Source organism: Poecilia reticulata, chromosome 3 (genome assembly GCF_904066995.2).
Source record: "Poecilia reticulata chromosome 3, P_reticulata-male-v2, whole genome shotgun sequence".
In the NCBI taxonomy this organism is placed as follows: Eukaryota; Metazoa; Chordata; class Actinopteri; order Cyprinodontiformes; family Poeciliidae; genus Poecilia; species Poecilia reticulata.
The window spans coordinates 3,658,523-3,682,085 of record NC_088832.1 but is presented as its reverse complement, the minus strand read 5'-3'; the positions used below and the strand labels follow the sequence as shown (position 1 = coordinate 3,682,085).

The window sequence follows — 23,563 nt, the reverse complement described above, 5'->3', positions numbered from 1 at the left end:
TGTTTTAAGGTTGCAGAGCTCAGTTGTTTTGCAAATAGTTCAAACTTTAAACTGGCATGTTGAACATCTTTTATCTGGTCATTTTGTGGAAGATTTAACAACTAGAAAATGGCAAAGAACAAGAATAGTTTTTCTACTCTGATTGGCTGATGTTTGGCCTACCAATTGTATTTTTCTTAGATGTCTGTAAAAAAATAATTTCTATTCCCATGGCTTTTTTGTTTCCTGGGAAATAATTTTTGGCAATATAGAAACAACCATAAAAATCAAAACAACTGTGATAGTAATAATAAAATAATATTCAGTGCAACGTAGCCTACAAATTCTTTGATGAAGGCAGTGAGGGACCTGGATAATGGATAGGGGGGCGCTGGGCTGAAAAAGGTTGAAACGCTGGTCTAGATGGATCCTTGTGAACAGCTCAAAGCCGTGAATGGTAGAACTCCAGCTTCAGTTAGTGACTATTTTTTAAAACTTAACTTGCTTATGATGCTCTGTACCAGAGGTGGTGCTAGATTTTGTTCCCATAAAGAATCCATCATATTCTATTTTTACTCGCCAAATTCTAACTGATGTTGACATAGGCTATTTAGCCACAATCTTTATGAAGATTAGTTAATATTCCACCAGCTGAACCGTGAATGCAAATCCCATCACACATAAAGCAGATGAACACATCTTTTTCTCCTCAGTGACAAAATACACTGACTGTGGTAAAATTAACTTATAAATGAAATTAAATGAATCCATTTAAATTATGAGCACTTCACCTGCTGTGGTCTGAATGCACAGCCTCACAGCTTCCTCCTGGTTTGCATCTGGAGGAGAAATCTGTGCTAGTTTCCACCTGTTGAGGATGTGTTTGCCATCTCCAAACAGAAAAAAATTATTTCAGGATTTGACAAGTTTTCGTTCAGAAAAAGTTGCTAAAAAGGCCTGGAAAATCGCTAAATATAGCAAAAAAGTTCAAGTGCTTCTTTTGTTGTGACCACAGCCCTGACCACTCAGCAGGCCTTTCAGTGTCTCTCGACTCCGCCCACTTTGCTAGCATTTTCCAACATTACATTAACCCTTACTCTGAGCTTCACACAGGAGTAGCAACACTTTAAAGCAGCAGTATTTACTTTTAAAAAGAAAAATACTTATTTAAACTGTCACTTTGCTGTGACAGTATGGTGAAAAAAAACAATCTGGAAAAAAAATATCTAGTTCCTCTGCCTTCTCCCAATGCCATTTAGAACCAACCAATCAGAGCCAGGATAAGGGTCTTATTGCTGTTAATCACATTCGTACAGAGCTCATCCCTCCTTCGTCTCCTCTGCCCTCACACTTTTGCTGCCTGCTATTCTGCAGCTTCTCCATGACAGCAGAGCCTGCCAAGAAGGCTCAGGCTCGTTACCATGGCCACAGATGATGGCAGAGTAACATTCTTCCTGTTATGGTAAGTTGTTTCTTGCCAGTAGCCCATTTAGTGGTGAGTATCTGTGATTGACAGCATTAAGACACTCCTCCTGGCTCTGATTGGTTGTTTTTGGTCAGGACGCCATGGGAACGGTGCATTTCTTAGCTCAAGCAGGAGGTGAAGGAGCTTGATCTTTCCACAGATTGTCTCATACCAAACTGTCACGACAATGGTGACAGTTTTAAACAAGCAAACATTTTTTATAAAAGTCACATACTGCAGCTTTGAAGGAACATTCAGGGTCTGTTGTGTTCAGAGGCTCCTCCAGCACTCATTAGCTAACATGTAATTATTTACTGTACAGAACAGCTGAAGTCAAAAAAAAGGTTTTATTTGGGTCAATCAGAAGAAATTTATACAAGCACCTGACTACAGAGTTAAGCTCTCCTCTCCATCCGTCCACAATCAGCCTTTAGAAACATCACTTAAATAAAGGTTGGTCAAAATGAACGACTTTACTTCAGATGGCGAGAGGCAAGTAAAGCAAAGACCCACAGTAAACCAGTGCATACAAAGCAAGATTAAGTGCCAACAGTTAGGCGTCCTGATTAGACAATGTTTTTTATTTTTACAGTTTGTTTCATTTTATTATTACAACTATGTGAAACGGGGTTTTCAAAAAAATCTCTTCTCATCAACAACGTACTTCTTTCCAGCGGGAAGCTTCCGGAAAAACAGGCTGTTGCCTCTGCCCAGGTTCCCCTGAAACAGAGAGCAGAGAGATGATTCTGCTCATCGGGTCAGAACCAAACAGGAGGAAAGCTTCTTTCCAGCAGAATTTGGAGGCTGAATGTTTTAATGACGGCTAGCAAGTTTTGCTGGACAATAAATTATACCAGAAGTGATGGTGATAAATGATGATATTGTGGTTTTGAGACTATTTTCAATTAATATAATGGTAATGACATAATAAAGCAAGAACACATTCTCAGCGATCAATAAACTAGTGAACATTTAACACTGGAAGACATTTTAAATATCCAAAACAAATAAAACAGAATCACATTCATAATTCAAATAAATTGAATTATGAAGTTTCTGTAACTGTCCTTAAAAAAAAGGCTAATTGAGAATAAAACACCAAACTGGAGAGAAGGATGACTAAAGAGAAAAATGAGAAATCATGCAAATGAAAATTGTTGAGCTCTAATTTATCATGCGATTCATTTTTATACTGCTTGTTGCGACAGGGTACATGGAGCGGCTGATCATGTCTTGCCATGGTTATTTGGATGTGGTGGGAGCATTCTGGGTATTTATACTACTTTACATGTGTGTTCATGAGCGGGAACAGTGCAGGCCATGCAGCGCCTTCAGCTGTGCTCTCCTTCATGTAAATCGGAATCAATGCAGACAATTTTATATATTCTATACATTTTTTGTGAGCTGCACTTTTCAAAAGTTGTTGTGAATGCAGCGCCCTCTGTGATGTAAGGGGAACCAGCTGCTGCTGCATGCTTTGCTACTGCTCTTACCTCCCTGCTCAGGTGCTTCCAGCAGTCCACCCAGGTGGGGTATACAGACGCGTAGGGGGGCATGCCTCCAGCCAGCCTGACAGGACAACACATCAGCTCAGCTCATCTCATCTGATCTGAGATATTTTGGCAGCCAAGTTGCCAACTTACCCGCAGTTATTGACAGCCATCAGGTGGGACACCAGAACAAAGGGGTAGGTGAGCATACTTGCAAAGAACTGGAAGGCAGAAGAACACACACACGCACATTACTCTCTGCATTTGCTGCAGGCATGTTCTGCAATGTGCATTACACTCACCCCGGTCACCGCCTGGGAGCAGTTCCTGATCTCCCCTGTGTGACTCATCTGGAAAACACAACAACTGGGTGATGACAAAGAACCACCTGAGCTGGTAGCAGCCATGGCAGCTCTATGAGGAGCTGACACTGCTGCTCTCAGTGCAACGCTGCGCTGCGCTCCATTGGACGTGCGTCAACAAGCTGTTTTCTTGCTCCTGTCTGTTCAGACCGTTAAGTGACCAACAAGTCTGTTAACCACCTGAAGCAGGTTTTATGAAGCTCTCCAAATCCAAGATTACAGCTCAGATGTTTGGATTATAGAGACAGACATGCCTGTAGAACTACAGCTCTGTTCAAACTAAACCAACAGTCAGCCTTCATGTTCCACCAGACTTCTAATGTCCATCATATTATCCAGGACGAGGAACAAGTTGACAGAAAGTGATGACATCGTCACTTTTTGTTTTTATCTGTCTGGAATAGGACAGCTTTCAGATTAGGAAGATCAAATGTGTTTATGACTTTATATTAATGTGCAGCACTAAAGAAAAGCATTTCATTTCCACTGACTTTAACTAGGCTTGTAATGATACATTTTGCTGGGTGATAAATTGTCTCAGAAGTTGCAATACATGATAACGGTTTCGCCCAGAAAACCTGCTAAGCCCGGTGGTCAGGATGCCGAGGTGGTCCACCGTGTTTTTGTATTAAAAGATGTTAAGGTGATTGGAAATTTAAAAATATCACTCGGTAATTATACGTTACGGGAAAACATCGCCAGTGAAACACTACTTAAACCCACAACTAGTCTTAAAAACAACAAATCAAAATATTCAATTGAAATGAATATCAATTATTTGCACTTTTGTTTAATCCAAATTAAGTCAGCAGCTCCATCAGGCCCCCCAGGGCTTCAGGGGCCCCATAAATGCTAATATTTTAACAGAGACCACAGATATATGAATGTAACACTTGTTTATTGAGATGATCAATGCTACTAAATTTGATTCAAATTACACAAATTAAAAAATTTTAAATTGTTAACATTTGAATGTAAGATTTTAAGGAGCTGGCAAGTTTAAAGAACAATATTAATAGTTAGATTGTTTTATTACCCTAGCTGCAATCTGATGCTGTGAGTTTAATCTTTAAGTTTGAGCTTTGTTTGTTCACAAATACAATTTAGTAAATTGTAATCATAACTGAATGCTTTTTAGGTTGACCAACTAAACTATTCCCAACACATCTGTTAGAGGTGCTGATGTTTTTAGCAACAAAAGGGGCCCCCAAGTCAAATTCTCCTCCAGGCCTCATCCAGCCTTGGACCGGCCCTGCATGATGAGGTAATCTGCTGCACTATTCAGAGATGCACAACAAACGGGAGATTTAATTCAATGCTGCTAATGTGGCTTTAGTAGCTCTTTCATTTTGTGTCTGTTGAATTTTTAATAAGCGTCACTGAAACTATTCTGGTCGGTCAAGTTTATGAGACGAGTTTCTCAGATCTCTGCGCACATTAACTCTGTCTGACTAAGTTGACAAAGCATTTGATACAGTTTGATGCATTGTGTAACTGGAAAAATAATATGAAAAATAATACTATAATAATATAAAATCAGCGTAATGCGTTACAGACAGGAGAGCGCGAAAGCTCCTCACCAGGCTGAACTTGCATGATCAGGTTAGCGCTAGTTCGTTAACTAATACACTGGCCAACCGGGAACACATAGATAAACTTTATCAGCGCAGACAGAGCCGGACGCTGGGCAGCGTGTTGAGATGGAAAAGCCGCACAAAATTCTTTGTTCACAAATATACATCATTCTCAACGCTCCTCAATGCACCTCTGAAAGCTCCACTACAAGTTATTCCTGCAGTTCAAGTAGAGCTGCACAACCAGAGTGGTGTTTAAAGTCCTACCTTTATCAAAAACTCTGGAAAGAATCATAATTCCTCACAGGGGGCCGATATAAATATCCATACAGGTCAGGTTTTACACTCTCACACCTAGGGACAATTTAGAGAGGCCAATTAACCTGACAGTCATGTTTTTGGACTGTGGGAGGAAACCAGAGTACCCGGAGAAAACCCACCATGCACAGGGAGAACATGGAAACTCCATGCAGAAAGACCCCAGGCCGGGAATTGAACCCAGAGCCTTCTTGCTGCAAGGCAACAGCTCTACCAACTGCGCCACTGTTCAGCCCGAGTTGTAAAGTCTCTAAACAAAATTGTATTCCAAATACCAGACTGGAGGTTTTAGCCATCCAGTTTTTGGTAGAAACAAAAAAAGATAAATCATGCAAATGGAAATTATTGAGTTTGTTTAAATTTATCATGTGATATATTTATTAAACAGGCCTCAATTTAACTAAAGTTTAAGCTTTTTCTAGAAAGAGAGCCAGAAAAATAGCTTTGACCACTTACCACAGGTTAAAGTTAAAGGTCCTTATAATGAAATATTGGTGTATTTGTGAGTAGGATCTTTAGCTTGTAATCAGGCCCTTTGGTGGCCTGATTAATAGCAGTAAATGCAGCATGCGATTCTATAGATAATGTGCCAATGCGATGCAGATCAGCCTACCGAGTTATCAATGGCGTAAGTGTTGATGGCATGAGCCAGGAGGTTGCAGATCCATAAGGACAGGACGTCAGCCAGCAGGCGAGGGACCAGACCACTGAGAACACATTCAATGTACATTACATTCACACCATCTCAAAGCATATATTAACAAAATGAATAAATGGAGCTATTCAACGTAAACGCTCATCAAACTTGCTGAAGTATACGTATGAGCTGAGCTAGTTCTGTAACGGTCCACTAAAGTACTGGTTCGGTCCACTTCAATCAGGTGAAACAGACAGAAGTGGATACTATAAAACCGACTGGAAATTAGGTTTGAGCTTTTGTTTTTCGAAAGAGCTAAGCAAGTTTACTGATGGATTCTACAACAATAAAACCACTTAAAATAACTTGTGTTTAAGGATTGTTGACTCAGACTTTGAAAATAAAAAAGTTGACAGATTTTGGTTGTCAACCAACTAACGTAAACATATTCTAACCGCTCAAAGAAAACTAAATTGGTAGAAATTACAATTCACAAAATTTAACATAAGTGGCCAAACATCCCGGCACCTAATTCATGTACAAGAATTACATCTAATATCTACATAAGTGGCCATTACCAAAAGCAATATTAATATTAACATGAGCAGACTTAGCTCTTCAATATATTTCTATTATCAAAATATTAATTTAAACATCAACTTATGCGGTAGTCCATGTTATACATAGATTTTTTTTGTAGTCCATATGTATATGTAAATAAAAAAGCAAAAACACTCAATGTTCCATGACTTCAAGTTCTTCTCTTGTCCATGTGCATGGTCTGTGTGTGTTTAAAACAGTGTATGTAGCAGAATGAGATGTTCAGCATGTCAGTAAATGAACATCAGTGTAAATGTAGAGCTAGAGGTTCTAGAACTTGGCGCAGTTGGAGCCAAACATTTGCTGTTATCTCTATACAGCCTCCAGGAGACATATTTTGTTTATCAGCTTTTGTCGTTGTCTTTGACACACCATATAGTCTCTGATTATCTTTCTAGCTGCTAAATTAGCATGAGGGATCCAAAATGGTGGAACTGGTTACTGTTAAGGCATTTATGCTGGTTAAAAAATCCAACTACAACAAAACAAATTATTTTAAATGTGAAGGTATTTTTGCTTTCCTAAGTTATTGTTGGATATATTTGCTGGAGATATGCATTTTGTTATGACTAGCTGAATACAGAAAATTCTACATAATCACACATGTTCAGTAGGATGAAACCAAAATTATTTCAATACTTTACTTTAGAAAACTGATTTTAGTCTATTTTTTTGCGACAGAGTTTGCTCTGTGAAAAAATGCACATTAAAATGTACTGATATTCAATTTAACAGTCTGCCATTCGACTAACTAAAGACATGATTTGTTACTCATAAAACCATCTCTTTTATGCAGGTAAAGTTAGTTTGGTATAAAGTGGAGCTAATAACAAATATCAAGTTAAGGACAAGCATACGGCATAAACACATTATATATATATATATATATAAACAAAAGCCTGATTCTACATTTGAAAAATAAAAAGACTAATGGAACTAAAATGTCCTTTTCAAAATAAACTATGAATGTTGCGACTTTATGAATCAAAAATTTTACAAGAAATTCATCAGGAACTCTGACATCACGTTTCTTCTCCTCTGAGAAGAAAACATTTAAAAATAAAATCATGATAGTATCTCTGAAGAAAATAAGAACTAAAATCCTTTCTATTCCACTCCCACAAAAAAACATGTTAATTTCATAATTATGTATAGTTTTCCCTATAATGACTTTCTGCAAAAGAAATGAAAAATGACTATCAATTCCTGTGACTGAGATTTTGAGACCATACACCTTTTTTAAATTGCAACTTCATTAATGTTTTTAAAAATGTTTTCAAAAGTGGATATTGTACAAGAAATCTATTCCAGCTTTAAGTTTTAATGTAATAAAATGTGGTTTTCTGGCAGGGGATGAAGAGTTGAATTATGATATTAACAATGTAATCCACTGGTTAAATTTTCATTCACAAATACTGCTTTCTAAAAATCACCTCTATTTTTAAAGTGAAATTACACTTTAAAAAGTGATTAATTTTATTTAAGAGAGTGCTTAAATTTTGCAACATCACAAAAGCTCAATCTTTATACCAATATGTTAATGTCTTAATTTAAGATTTAACATTTGTCTTGCATTTGTAACATTTTGTTTGACTTTTCTCAGTTAGTTTATGACTATTCTTTTTATTTCTTCTTTTTTTCTGCTAGTTGATCATATAAAAAAAAAAATTATTACTGTGTGCCCTGTCATGCCATTAGAATTTTCTATAAAGACTGGAAAAAACAAAACATTGCCATAAGTCTCATAACTCAAAACGTCACATCCAGCAATGAATTGTGGGTAGTACACTTTGCCGAAGTCCGTAAAAATGCGGACTTGGCATAAGGGCGGAAATAGGACCCAAATGGGTGGGGCGAAGGGCGGATGTGGACAATGGTACACACTATGACCTCTAACCCTTCAACATGAACGTGCATTTAAAGGACACAAGGATGAATGAGGGTGGGAGTATTTGGACAGGACCACTGTACAAGGCTGTACTGTTTTACCTTTGACCTGGTCAAAGGTCAACTACAGGTCAGATTATTTATTGATCACAGCAGTGTTAGTGCAGCACTGCAAAAATGATCAATTTATATCAGTTCTGATGCAAAACTCAGTATCTTGAATAATCTTGTTTTAGTATAGATCAGTGTTTCTCCACCCTGGCCCTCAGCCCCCCTGCTCTGCATGTTCTAGATGAGCCTGTATTCAGAACAGCTGATTCAAATGATTGCATGACCATCAAGTACTGCAGAAACCTGTTAACCACCCAGAGATACAATTCAGGTGTGGCAGAAGGGAAACACCTAAAACATGCAGGACAGGGAGGCGGAGATGACCAGGGTGGAGAAACACTAGTATAGATAATCTAAACATTAATTATTCTGACAACCCTACCATAAAGTGATCATATCATGAGAAGCTGATTGTACATTCTAACAGAAACTCAATGTAAAGCAAATAAAAACAGATTTCATGTCCCACATCAGAGGGAAACAACCATAACTTCATATTTTTATCACTTTTTCAATCCAAACTGTTCACAATGTTGGATTGTAAACAGTTTGGATTGCTCACAACCCAAACTAGATTGTGTTATGATATTCATCTCAACATTTGCCTGTTGAGATGAATATGTAGAAAACATGTTGACAGTGTGGTTGGTTGAGAGGAGAGTGGGGGGCTCTGAGACCACCAGGTCATTTTTCTTCCATTCCTTGCTATCCACTTTTTACTCTAGTGTTGGTATGAATACAATGTGTTCTGAATACACCAGGTAAAATGAAATAATAAATAAAATAAATCAGACAATAGACCTCTGTGATAAGGATGGGTCAAATATTAGAGGGTTTACTAAACGACATAAAACTTACGCAAAGAAGCCCCAAATGCCTTCTTCTCTGTAGATCGTTACAATGGAGTCAAGCATGCCGCTGAAACCAGAAGGAACACGTGATCATGAAGAAACATCTGATTATGACCGTTTCCATCTGAAAATATAACATTACCTGTATTTTGTCTCTCTCCCAATGAACTGAACCATACACCTCAGAGTGATCACTGGAAGAAACAGCCAGTCAACTCAGCTCAACATGCAGACTAGTCCTCCATCTTATGGGGGTTAAGCTGGTTCCAGCAGAGAAACGGGACCTACCGTGAAATGGGTGTGTGACGATGGTGGCACACGATCGAGCAATCATCTCTTTGGTACTCTGTGGACAATCCAGGGCAAAAACACAAGGCTAATCACTGGAGAACTTCACTACAGCAAACATTGCTACTCTAAATTATTTCACAAAGAATACTTTAAAAGAATTTTCAATCTACAACTAGAGCATCACTTTGCAAGAGCTAAAGTAGAGTCTAAACTCCCAGACATCAGTCAACAAAATGTTCAGAGGAGTGGTTCAACCAAACACACTGCCTCAGCTGGTAACACACTGCGATAATCAGGCCAAGATAATCCAACATGTTGAATATGATTATTTTAGATCAAAGTGGTCCTGATGTTCTACAGACTGGACCAGATCAGTCTTAACAGACCACACACGGCAGGATTATTGGTTACCATTACCTTAAACCATAATCTTAGAATGCCAAATGTTTTAAGATCGACGGAATGGGGAAATTGGGACAAAAAAACAATTCTGCCATGTCAAGTAGGCTTTAGTGACTCTGCTTAACTAAAACCCAACAGGTACAATCATCAGCTCCACCCAGAGAGAATGAAGCATGAAAAGTGGTATGGACAGTGACAGTTAGAGGGGTGTCCTTTAACTGCTTGATGGTAAATGAGTGAATCGCTGCTGCTGGTCAGCGGTCAGCCTGACCATATAGACTGACATGGAGTGAGGTGGAGACAGGTGTTGTCATGGAGATGATTGCCTCTCAGTGAGTGGCTCCTTCATATTTTGACCATCAATGTGGGAAACTATGAGCTGGACTATAATTAAAACTAAACTGAGCCAGTTAAATGAAGAACTTGGACAGAACAATCCGAGTCTTACCTCTTCAGCAACACTTTTCAGAGCGTTCTCATCTGCTTTCGGCTTGCTACCTGGAAGCTGCATGTCAAACACACACACATACACACAAACACACAAACACACACACACACACCAAGCATTATTATTACCCAGGGAAGAATACATAATAACTTATGATCAGCAATAACATCCAGGTAAAGCACATGTTCTACTGGGATTCATGCATATTAGAAGCACTTTGAAACTGGTTCACTTCCAGGTTTATCACCACTGCCATGCCATGCTAACAGCTCAATATCCAGGCAACAGAGTTGATGTTTAACAGTAGCATGTCCGGAATGACGCCATTAGTTGCCTCCTTTTCACCTCCTCTGGGGGTGGGGTCAGAGTTCAGTATAATTTGAACTTTTGAGCTGTTAATCAGCTGCTCCCAGTTGTAGAAACCATACCTTATCGTCATGGTTACACATCATAACAGCCTGAAACCAGGAGTCAGAACAGAAATCCTTCCAGCTGAAAAGCATGAGTAACCAGAGGGAATAACTGTCCAAACATTCACTGACTCCACCAGACACACAAGGTCGAAGGTCATAGAACTGCTCCAACATGTTGCCACCATCAGAGGCATACATTCTAGAATGAATATTATTATTATTGCTTCATAATAATCAACACTGCAGGTCAACTTATAAGTCTTTGGTTAATTTAAAGCTAGTTAGTGAAAGCAGAACAGTCTTACCTGAGGTAAGCTCTTTTCCTGGCATATCTAGAAGAACATTAAATATTATTAAAACCACTAAACATAAAAAATTACAGCTTTTTCCAACCTAGTTAAGTGTGACATTAGTAATTTCAGCAAGGAATGAAAGATGCGTGACAGAAAAGGCTGAATTGCTGTTAGGTCTGTCTCAGTAAGCAATAAATCAAGTAATCGCATAATAAAATAAAACTAGCTCAATAATTTCCATTTGCATAATTTATCTTTTCTCTTTTCTTTCTTAATTTCTACCAAAAACTTGATAACAAGTCTTTAGTCTGGTCTTGTGGTCTCAACTAGCCCTTTTCTTGAAAAACAATTTTGTTTCCAAAGACCTTATAACTTATTTTATTTTTCAGTTGTTTTGTTTATTAATTTTGGATATTTAACATGTATTCCAGTGCCAAGTGTTCATTTGAATTTAAAGTTTATTGATCTTTGAAAATGTGTTCTTGCACTATTTTGCCCTTACAATTATATAATTTAAAAATGCTCTCAAAATAACAATATTATTTATCGCATTATCTTCTGGGACAATTTATCATCCAGCAAAATTTGTTATGGTGACAGGCTGCAGTTTAAGGTTTAGATGACCAGAATGAGTTTTACTGTGCAGCTCAAGTCTTCAGGCCTACCTGCCGAACTGTGCTGTGAACAACGGTGCCTATGGCTCCAGCACACAGCCTGGGACCAAGTCCATTGTAGAGTCCAGCCTTCCCATCTATCTTAATAATGTGCTTAGCTGCAACATAGAGAAAATGACATTATAATAGATTAGAAAACACATCAGACAGGTGCAGAAACCATAATGTGAAAACATGAACACGACTGAGCTTTAAAAATTATGAAATGTAAACTTTAATAAATAAATAGAACATTTAATTACTGATCATTTTATTAAGCTATAGTCCTGCTGGGCTTAGAACAGGACTAAGTCTATTACTCGATATGTTTAGGGAAGTAATTATGTATATATGTCCATTGGACATATGTCCATTAATTGGAATATGGCCTCTGATCAGGCTCATTTATCAAAATAAAAACTTGAATGTAATTTATGTGAATTTTATATAATGCAGCAACATAAAGCAGATAATTGCTGTGAAATGGAGAGAAAATGGCTGGTTTGCAAATCTAAATCGAATTTCTCTCCAGCTCATGGAGTTGTTATGTTACAGAACCAGCTCCAGCAGCTGACCAGGTGTTAATTTGATTCCAGTTTCCCCATCAGATACTGATGGGTGAATTTTAGCCATCAGGATGCGTTCCCCCAGTTTAACACAGGGAGAATTGTATAGGTGTGTGAATGTGACATTTATGATAGAGATATGCATGTACAGACATATATACACACACTCACAATATACATTATATATTCCCTCAAAATAACTACATACAGCTGTTGATGTCTAAACCATTGGCAACAAAAGTGAGTACCGTATTTTCCGCACTATAAGGCGCATAGAATAGACCCTTCAGTTTGGGTTACCAATTTGTTCCGTACTCTATTATTACACATCCACATTTGTAAAGAAATGGTCCCCAAGTACTTTATATAGTAGTCTGCCCCAGTCATCGTTTCACTCATGGTGTCGGTGTTGCGATATTGTGCCCAACTGCTTTCTGGGTAACACAGACCAACCGACACGCTGCCGCCGCAGTCTCTGTCTCTCTTCCCCCGATCCCCTGGCTTTTATCAAACTTTATTAACAAACCAGCATTCTGACAACTATCCCAGCATGCACCACGCACTTCTTCTACGGGCGAAAATTAAGTCGGCGGCTGCTTACCGTAGTTGCTAGACCTGTTGTGGTTCAATATTGGTCCATATATAAGGCGCACTGTCGGCTTTTGAGAAAATTGAAGGTTTTTAGGTGTGCCTCATAGTGCGGAAAATACGGTACACCTCTTGGTGAAAGTTCCTTAACTGTCAATATTTTATGTGGCCACCATTATTTCCCAAAACTGCCTTAACTCTCATGGGCATGGAGTTCACCAGAGCTTCACAGATTGCCACTGCAATGCTTTTCCATTCTTCCATGATGACATCACAAAGCTGGCAGATATTCGAGACTTTACGCTCCTCCACCTTCCGCTTGAGGATGCCCCAAAGATGTCCTATTGGGCTTAGGTCAGGAGGCATGCTTGGTCAGTCCATCACCTTTACCCTCAGCCTCTTCAATAAAGCAGTGATCATCTTAGAGGTGTGTTTGGAGTGATTATCATGCTGGAACACTGATCTGTGATCCAGTTTCCAGAGGGAGGGGATCAGGCTCTGTTTCAGTATTTCACGGTACAGATTGGAGTTCATGAAATATAACTATCCAACACTCATGCAGCCCCAGACCATGACATTCCCACCACCATGCTTGACTGTAGACGTCACACACTTATTTTTGTACTCCTCACCTCATTGCTGCCACACATGCTTGAGACCATCTGAAGCAAACAAATTAATCGTTGTCTCATCAGAAAACAGGTCATGGTTCCAGAAATCCCTGTCCTTTGTTGACATGTCTTCAGCAAACTGTTTGCGGGCTTTCTTGTGTGCAGACTTCAGAAGAGGCTTCCTCTTCCTAATGCAGACAAACTTGATGTAGTGTGTGGCGTATGGTCTGAGCACTGACAGGCTGACCTCCTGCCTCTTCAATCTCTGCAGCAATACTGACAGCACTCCTGTGCCTGTCTTTCAAAGACAGCATTTGGATGTGACGCTGAGCACGTGCACTGAGCTTCTCTGGATGACCAACACAAGACTGAGTGGACCCAGTAAAAAATGCTGGATGATCTTGGCCATTGTGCTGCAGCTCAGTTTCAGGGTGTTGACAACCCTCTTGTAGCCTTGGCCATCTTCATGTAGCACAATTTATCTTTTAAGATCCTCAGAGAGACTTTCAGTGACCAATATGAGACGGTGTGAGAACTGTACTACAAAACTGAACACCTCTGCTCCCTGTACACACCTTCGACCTAGTAACACTAACTAGTCACATGACATTTTGGAGGGAAAATGACAAGCAGTGCTTAGTTTGGACATTTAGGGGTGTACTCAATTTTGTTGCCGGTGGTTTAGACTTTAATGGCTGTATACAGAGTTATTGTGAGGGAAAAATAAATGTACTGTTATATAAGCTGCACACAGACTTTGATACTTTTCATTGTATCAAAGTGTCATTTTGTCAGTGTTGTCCCTTGAAAATATATACTTAAATATCTGCAGGAATATCAGGGGTGTACACTACTGTATATATATATATATATATATATATATATATATATATATATATACATATTATATATATATAAGAGCGCGTGCTTCTTATGAGCGCTGAACACGCACGCGGGTATTTTTTGCCTCCTGGGCGGTGAGGAGCAGCGAGGAGACTCTGGGGAAACAGTATCTAACCCTCCAGACATACAGAGCGTCACCGGACTCGCATTCAGGCTTATTAAATGGAGAACGTCTGAGCAGAAATGTTCAGGAATTCACCTGGAGAAACACCTCAGCACTCACCAGCTTTGTAATATGCGCAAAGACACATGATTATATAATTATACTGATAAGTCTTCAGAGTCGGTGTAATAAAGGTGAAAGGGAGTGGACATGCTTACCATAAGCAAACAAACCCGGAAGCTGTTGGACCTGTCGGCCGAACAGGTTCCTGCCCAGAGTGGGAGGCAGCGGCTCATGTCCGACCTGCGGACAGGACGTAGAGTGTGATTAGCTGGAATACACTTCCTTTTTTTAGACTCCCAACCTGTTGGCATGTTGCTTCAATATTATACGTTCACTCCACAAAAACACTAGAACCTTGTGAGGTTGGTTCGGTTCTTCCTCACCGAGTCCAGCTCTTGTTGACAAGACATGTCCCTGCTGGGGGACAGCAGGACAACACGACGGCCAGGTTAGCTGTCAAAGCTAGTTCTTCAGTGTTCGCAGGTTTGTTCTAAAACAAACGGCCCTACCGACCGTTCACTCGTTTGTCTGTCCCTCCCTTCCCTTAGAACCAAAACGAAGCAGAGGAACTCCGAACCCGACCCACGGTTTCCGGGATTCCGCAGAGAACACTGAGTTTGACAACAGAAGGTCACGCGGACACCACAGGAGCAGAGCTGGACCTTCTCCTGACACCTTCATTCTTGTTAGCTTCAGGCATAATCAACAGTTTTTTATTAAATCCTCACAGATCAGCTTTTACACGACGAAGCTCATTTCCAACTGCAGAAGACATAGTTAGCTGCGTTATTAGATCGAGGAGAGGTTTCGCTCTTCGGATCGCCAGGCTCTGATGTGGAGCTTCTACTGAAAGACCATGTTGGACCGACAACTGGACATGTCCCACTTACCTGGATGAGGACTTTAATGTACATCACAGGGTGAGACAGGACGGTGAGCCCTGATCCCAGCAGGACCTGTCCGCATGTATCCGCCATTTTTGAATAGACGGGATACTCTCTTCTTACTTTTGGAACACTGGCAGCAATTATTTTATCGAAGGATTGTGCTACCGCCATCTAGTGTTTTAGAAGTGGCAGGACGCCCTGCAGTGGGAGGAGAAGACCTTCTCACTGGGCTTCGAGACAGAAATTGCTTCACAAATATTAATCTAAAAGTTAAAGTGATGGGATGTGTATTGCTTTACATGTGTCAGATTTTTTTTTTATAAAAGTAAATAAAATAGTAAATAATGAAATAAAGTTGAAATGCTTATTTTGTTGCATTATATAGCACTCCAACAGAAAGTAAGAGCACTCAGATATTCAGAGTAAAGTTTGTCATTAACCATATTACAAATCCACTTTTTCAGATAGTAGATTACACATTCTGATAGAAATTAATGATTGTTCAAATTCAAATGATTTGTGTTTCTGTTATGTTTTTATGGTTCCCTGCACACATTAAAAGGACATGAAACTGCATGCAGATGATGCATGGGTTTCCCCACAACAACAATAAAACAACAAAAAAGTAAACAAATGAAAAATATGGTTGCAAAAGGTTTCTGTGAATAAAACATCATTTGACCAAACACTGTATTTTTGCTCTAAAACTCAAAAGTAAACTTCCCTAATTAAACAAATAATCTAAAGCAAACATTGTAAAAATATTATTTCCTAATATTTTACAACACTTTCATTTGATGACACATCTTGCTTGTGAAAAGAAAACATTTGTTTAATCTTTAAGGAATATGTTGAGAGTATTCATATTTAGTTAGGTTCTCTTCCATCATGGTGTGCTTATAATGCACAAGTTCTTTTAGTTTTAGTTCTAATACAGTTGGATTTCCACTTGACATAAATGCATTTTAGAAACACACTACACTACTTTTTCACAGTCGGTGTTGTTCACAAGCAGAGCCTGAACTTGAATGCAACACGTCTGCCAACATTTCTGCTTACTGAATAAAAGAGAGCATGCAGCAGGAATCTACTAAAGAGCCTAATTTAAGGATTTTATACTCATAAAATAGATTTTCTAAGTTAAGTAATTTTTTTACAGAAATAGGAACAGAATGACTTCTATTGAACAGAACATGTAGTTCAACTGAGAAGGTATTTGTGGGAAGCGTTTTTCTCTGCTGTCACATGTGGATAAGCTTCCTCTGTAACAGTGGATCATGTCAGAGGGAAGCAGCACAAAGAAAACTTGACATGTAGCTTCCAGAAACTTTAGAGCCTGTGAAGTTTTACATTACTGCTTCTTCATTTTCAACATAAAAAGATGGTGGCATTTGGTAAGACAGCATGATGGACTGCTTGTTCAGACATGCAACAAGAAAGATTGATTTTGATCAGAATACATGGCCCTGACAGCCCAGATCCAGCTCTGGCCACTTGGTGGCTCAGGTAAACAAAAAGATGTGTCTGTGATGAATCACAGACACATTTGAAGCAAAAAAGTGTTGTTTTTCTTTCCTAACATGGGCTGTATTTTTTGGTAGAGTCTACCAAATGATATGTTTATTCAACCACATGTACCCCGGTCTATGTTCAGGTGTTTCAGAAACAAACCCATATTTCTCCATGACCGGAACAAGTGTGTTGCAGTAGCTCTGTGTGTGTCTGACCACAAAAGAAATAATAAATAACTAAATAAATAAATACTGAAAATTAGCTAATGAATATCAGACATTGTGATTGAAATGTGTTTGAACAGAATCTTTAAAAATGAACTAATGAAAGTCCTGGAGAAAAATTATGAAACCTCAGAAAAGACTGAATGTGACTACATGGACATGTTAAACTGAGGAGTGTCCGATAGTTAGCACCACAGATGTCATACAGCTTCTGTGAGAATGTTTTCTGGTAAGACGTGAGAAAACTGGAGCTTTTTGACATGTCTGCTCTTTGTTCATAGGAGTTATCAAGAAAAGAACTCGCTCCTATTCTGTGAAGCTTAGCATAAACCAGGGGCGGAACCAGAGGGGGAGGCGCAGTGCCCCCCTGACATCTGACTGCATAATATTGCCTTAAAAGTAGAGAGGGCCTTGACAATAGTTACTAATTTTGGTAAATTTAAGCTGGTGACGTCCTAGTCCGAGTTAGACGACAACACAACGGGACAACAACCAATGGAAATGAAATGTGTGTCACAAAAGGAGCCCAGAGGGACGAAGGCTGCTAAGTGTTGTTAGCTGGTGGCAAGTTTGCTTATTAATTATCTTTGTTTAATTATAAACAGTGCAGTAAAGATATATAACTTATGTTCGGAAACCTGACAGATCAGTTAATAGCTTGAGCAGAAATGTCAAACAACTAATCTCACCCTGGTTTCAGTAACAAGTATTCTAACATGTTACTATTTACAATCCAATAATCAGATTAAAGTTATGCATTCCAGGATGAACACTCACTTTAGCATTTGCCTCACAACTAGCAAGCTTCATACTCTGGTGGCACAGACAGGCTAACAGATTCTGATATATGTTATTGGTCAAAAGACATTTGATTATTGGTCAAAATGCATTGATATAAATTGACTGGTAATTGAATTAGTTCTACCTCTTTCTAAAACCAATGTAGAAATGTCAGAATGTGAACTAAATATAAAAAAGTATGTTTTTATCACACAGAATGAGAATTTTAACAACTTAATTTTCAGATGTATACGTTATTATACATCTAAACTCTTATTTACTGTGTAGGAAAATTTTTCACTAATTTATTTTTAAACCTCTCCTCAAGCACTTTTCTTATTGTATCCTAACCATTACCCTTATAGTGTAGAAATAATGAACAAAATATTGAAACATTGAAAGACATCAACCTGACATCAGTCTCCACCCATTCTCCTTTATGGTTCTATTATAATTAATGTAATTTAATATCTTCACAATCTGAAACTCCACCTGGGTCTCCTATGTCTTCCCTGACCTGCTCCTCTCATAAAATATTTTAGATTATTTAAAAATTAAAAACAGTTCATACGTATTTCAATAAACTAAATGAAGACCTCACCAGAGCTTCTTCACCTTTTTTCACCTCAAGCGCTCTGCTGAATGAGCTGTTGTGCGCCTTCAAAATAAAAGCATGCGAGTGGAAGATTTTAAAATAGACCCTTTTTACAGTGACGTCAGACAATGGCCGCCATAATTCGAAACGGTGTATCTTTACTTCCGGTGTGATTTTGCCTCGGGAAACCTGACTGAAAAATTCACGAATACTCATTATCTTAAGGATATAATAAAAGGTAAGGTTAATAATAACAGCTTTTAAGTGTTAGATAGCTGTTATTACTCATTGTCAATCCATCATTCTCTGACTGTGTATATAATAAACAGCCTACAATCGGAGAGTAAACCAGCTAGCAGCAGCTTTAGCCACATTTGGGAACATATATAAACCGCTGATTGTCAGTGCTGTAACGTTTAGAGGTTCACTTTCTGTATCAACTTTAATAAAACAGCATTTAAGTGTTAGCCGTTATTAGTCATTGTCAGTTTACCATTCTCCAACTGTATTTAAAGGAACCAGCCTCCGATCGGAGAGTAAACCAGCTAGCAGCAGCTTTAGCCACAGTTAGGAAACATAAACACCGCTGCCTTTCAGTGCTGTTGTTAAAAGTTTCACTAAAATCACTTACATCTTCCAACACTGTTGTTAAAAAAAAGCATTTTAAATATTGATTTAAGCGCTATCTGCCAAATAATTTACATCAGGGGTGTCAAACTCCAGTCCTCGAGGGCCGGTGTCCTGCAACTTTTAGATGTGCCTCTGCTGCACCACACCTGAATAGAATAATTAGGTCATTAGCAAGGCTCTGGAGAACTATCTACACAAAGAGGATGTAATTAAGTCATTTCATTCCAGTGTTTTGTACCTGTGGCACATCTAAACACTGCAGGACAGCGGCCCTTGAGGACTGGAGTTTGACACCCCTGATTTACATATTCTGATGTGATTCATAATTTCTCCATTTGTTTTGTTGTCCATCTTTCTCAACAGTAGCCGACCTAACAACCCACCATATCTGGGATGGTCTTGTTCCTCTGTCCATGGCAGGTTCAGTCAATCAGCTGTGGGACATCTGCTGCCTAGTGAACTGGTGCCAGTCTGCAGTGAACTGGTGCCAGTCTGCAGTGAACTGGTGCCAGTCTGCAGTGAACTGGGGCCAGTCTGCAGTGAACTGGGGCCAGTCTGCAGTGAACTGGGGCCAGTCTACAGTGAACTGGTGCCAGTCTGCAGTGAACTGGGGCCAGTCTGCAGTGAACTGGTGGATGTCAAAGACAATGCTATACTGTAGTGAGCAGTTTGAAGCAGAAGTCCCACCATGTGATCCACTGGGTTTTCCCAGCTGAGCACAAACTTCATGCACTTTGTTTCCACAGCAGAATCAAGTGTAACCTGTTAAAAGGGATATAAAGTTGTTATTCCTATGTTATCAATTTTCTACTGCCAAGTCTACAACCGCAGGAAGACAAAGTATAAGAAACTTAACCTTCTAATCATAACATTTGTGGAGGCCAAGTTGATGTAGAAAGCATCCAGTTACTGTTAAAACTTATTTGTTTAAGTATAAATTTAATAAGTGTATTTGTTGATTTTTGGAAGAATTGTTATATTGCATATAACTAATTTCATAATGTTTTACTGTGAAAAAAGTGTTACTATTAGTATGTTTATAGTTAATTGGCCACCTGGCAATTATGCAAATGAGGGGGACTGTGTGAAAACAAGGTAGATAGCAAAGGGAGAGAAGGAGCTGCGAAAGGAGCGACAGAGCCACACGGTTTTTCAACCGTAGTTTTTGTAGAGGTTAGCATAGAACGTTACTGCTCTTGTAAAGACTCAAAGCTGTGGAATAAACTTTTGTTTGGACTTTACATCGGAGCGCTGCGGACATTTTTATTTTTTCCTCTTCAAACACACGAGTGAATCAGAACTTAACCTTGTGGCAACACATTTCGTTGAAAAACCAGCTCTGTGGATTAACTTTCATCTGTGGACGGATTTCAAGCAGCAACAAAGAAAAACCCAAGCTGGAAGAAACGTGAGTAGTGGAAATATTTTACCGAGGAAAATGCTGAGTCATTGTGGATGCTAAGTGCTCTTCTTGACGACACGCATGCTTTTCGGATGAGCCAAGGAACTTTCTGTTGTTGCTATTTGGAAATTGTATGTCATGAACGTCGAAAAAGAGGATACAGTGGCTACTATGGAAGCTAGAGCAGTAAAAGTCACACCTAAAGCTATGGAACAAAAGTTGCAGCGTGCAATTGGTTTACGAAGAGCCACGTTAGCAAAGTTAACAGGCACAGTGAATAAGGTGCGACGGCTGATAGAAAATGAAGATGATATCAGCTTAACTGAGGCAAGCCAGTTAATGAAAGAATTTAATAGACTGTTTGGAGAGTTTTGTGGTTTGAACACAAATGTAAAGGAGCTGCTCCAACAAATGTCAGAAGAAGATTTAAAATCAGATCAAGAAAATTGGTTTGAACCTAAGGCTGATTCTTTCAAGGCTTTTGCTGAGACAGCTTTGGCTTGGATTGATGACAAGGCTAAGTGCACAGCAGAGGCTGAAAAATGCAATAACGAGATTAATCCATGCGACAGCGTATCTAACGCATCTTTGTCAAAACGAAGTCATAAAAGCTCTTCTGAACATGGCTCTTGTACATCATCATCTGCATCCTCCACACGAATGAAAGCAGAGTTGGAACGAGCTAAGCTGTTGGTTCAGGCATCAGCTTTGAAACAGAGACGCCTATTGGAGGAAAGAGAGGCAAAACTTAAAGTTGAAAAAGAGGAGCTAGAAATACGAACAGCACTAGCAGCAAATGAGGCAAAGATCAAGATTCTCTCAGAATATGAAGGTTGTGCATCTAAGGCATCCAGTCGTGCATCCAAGACATCCAGTTGTGCAACCAAACAGAATGGAATGAACTCCTATGTGACGTCGCACAGAGCTGAAGATTTGTTTGCTCAAAGGCAGTCAAATAGTCCTTTCCAAACACAAGAGTGTCAAATATGGAACGATAACGTTATTCAAAATGTACATCGAACACACGCTGTTACCTCTCAGTCATTACAGGCTCCAAGTGCTTTGCAGGATGTAGTCGAAGTGCTAACAAAGCAGCAGAAGTTGGCAGCATTGCCCCCTCAGAACATTTCAGTTTTTAAAGGGGATCCATTAGAGTATCGATTATTCATTCGGGCATTTGAACACGGTGTGGAGGATAAAACAGAAAGTGACAAAGATCGTCTGTACTACATGGAACAGTACACTAGTGGACAGCCACGAGAACTGATAAGAAGTTGTCTTCATATGGAACCTACACGTGGTTATAATGAAGCTAGGAGACTTTTGGAAGAACACTTTGGAAACGCCTACAAGATATCAGTGGCATACATTAACAAGGCTCTTGGTTGGCCAACTATCAAGTCTGACGATGGAGAGGCTCTTCATGCATTCGGGCTCTATCTTGCTGGATGTCGTAATGCAATGGCAGATGTAGAGTACATGGAGGAGTTGGATAGTACTGCCAACATGCGTGCCATCATTGCCAAGCTTCCTTACAAAATGAGAGAAAGGTGGCGAACGCATGCTTGTGGAATCTTGGAAAAGGAAAAACGCAGAGTCAAGTTTGCCGATCTGGTGGATTTTGTCAATAAACAGGCCAAAGAAATTTTACATCCACTGTTTGGTGACATAAAGGACAGTACCTTAAAGCTCCAAGTTAAAGAACAAGTGGATGACAAGTTGCAAAGAAGAGGTGGCATCAAAAAAGGATTCACCACAGCCGCAACTATTACCGCTACACAGGACACATCTACCAAGGTTAAGACAAAGGTCAGCGGAAATCAGATGTGTGCATTTTCCAAACCTTGTCTCTTCTGTCATGGTGAGGAGCATACTATGGAACAATGCAAAAGGATGAGGAAGTCACTTCACAAGGAAAAGATTGATTTCTTGCGAATTAAAGGATTGTGCTTTAGCTGCCTTAAAAAGGGACACATGAGTAATTTGTGCAAAGAAAAGGCAAGCTGTCAGGTTTGTGCACAATCACATCCAACAATACTTCACATGAAGATAAAGTCCAGTGGTGTTAACGAGGCAGGATCAGAAGCCGGAACAAGTGAGGGAAAGGAACAACTGACCGAGTCAGTTGTAAATGGATTTGTGGGAATGAATGCATCCAGCCATGGTACAGAGAAACCAGAGCACACGCTGGCAATAGTTCCAGTTAAAGTCAAACTGAAAAGAGGTCAAAAGGTGGCATACACGTATGCTTTTCTGGACTCAGGCAGTACAGCTTGTTTTTGCACTGAAGAGCTGATGCACGAGCTCAACGTTTCAGGCAGGAAAACAAAGATTTTGCTGAAAACAATGGGAAAAGAAAATGTCATCAGTAGTCAAATGGTTTCTGGGTTGGAAATAAGCAGCTTAGACAGTAATGATTTTTTTGAGTTGCCAGAAATGTACAGTCACAGCAACATTCCTGCTTCTGCAGACAACGTTCCTTCACAAGACTATGTGAAGAGGTGGCCCTACCTTCAGCAGGTGTCTATACCCAGGATTGAAGCAAAGATTGGACTTCTGATCGGTAACAATGCTCCTAAAGCTATCGAACCTTGGCAGGTCATACCAAGTGAAAATGGCGGTCCATACGCTGTGAGAACGAGGCTTGGTTGGACCATCAGTGAACCCCTCCAAGGACACATTTCACAAAGTGCAACACAAGGGTTGATTCAAGTCTCAGCAAACCGCATATCAGTAAGCACATTGGATGAACTCTGGCGTCAGCAGTTTAAAGGTGACTTTCCTGAGTGTGACAGAGACGAGAAACAAGAAATGTCAAGGGAGGATTTGCAGTTTTTGGAGATTACAACACAGTCAGCTACCATTGTTGATGGACATTACAGTATTGCCTTGCCGTTACGGAACAAACATATTCAGATGCCCAAC

General features: G+C 39.4%; 1 protein-coding gene across 1 annotated transcript; it reads right to left on the bottom strand.

The window, feature by feature from the left end:
- Positions 1-1,772: 1,772 nt before the first annotated feature.
- On the bottom strand, positions 1,773-15,634 carry mtch2 (mitochondrial carrier homolog 2). Its single transcript, XM_008405042.3, has 13 exons — positions 15,499-15,634; positions 14,764-14,848; positions 11,787-11,893; positions 11,134-11,160; positions 10,416-10,472; positions 9,563-9,620; positions 9,417-9,468; positions 9,282-9,341; positions 5,802-5,895; positions 3,237-3,284; positions 3,088-3,155; positions 2,938-3,013; positions 1,773-2,164 (listed from the first exon to the last, which is right to left on the bottom strand). Exons 1-13 carry the CDS (start codon positions 15,583-15,585, stop codon positions 2,078-2,080), a joined length of 906 nt encoding a protein of 301 aa, XP_008403264.2. The 5' UTR covers positions 15,586-15,634; the 3' UTR covers positions 1,773-2,077.
- Between the last annotated feature and the right edge of the window lie 7,929 nt (positions 15,635-23,563).

Coding starts and splice junctions, on each gene's coding strand:
- mtch2 (XM_008405042.3), bottom strand. CDS start 15,585: ATGGCGGATACATGCGGACAGGTCCTGCTGGGATCAGGGCTCACCGTC. Junction 11,894..14,763: donor TCCGGGTTTGTTTGCTTATG/GTAAGCATGTCC, acceptor TCTATGTTGCAG/CTAAGCACATTATTAAGATA. Junction 3,156..3,236: donor GCTCCCAGGCGGTGACCGGG/GTGAGTGTAATG, acceptor TCTGCCTTCCAG/TTCTTTGCAAGTATGCTCAC.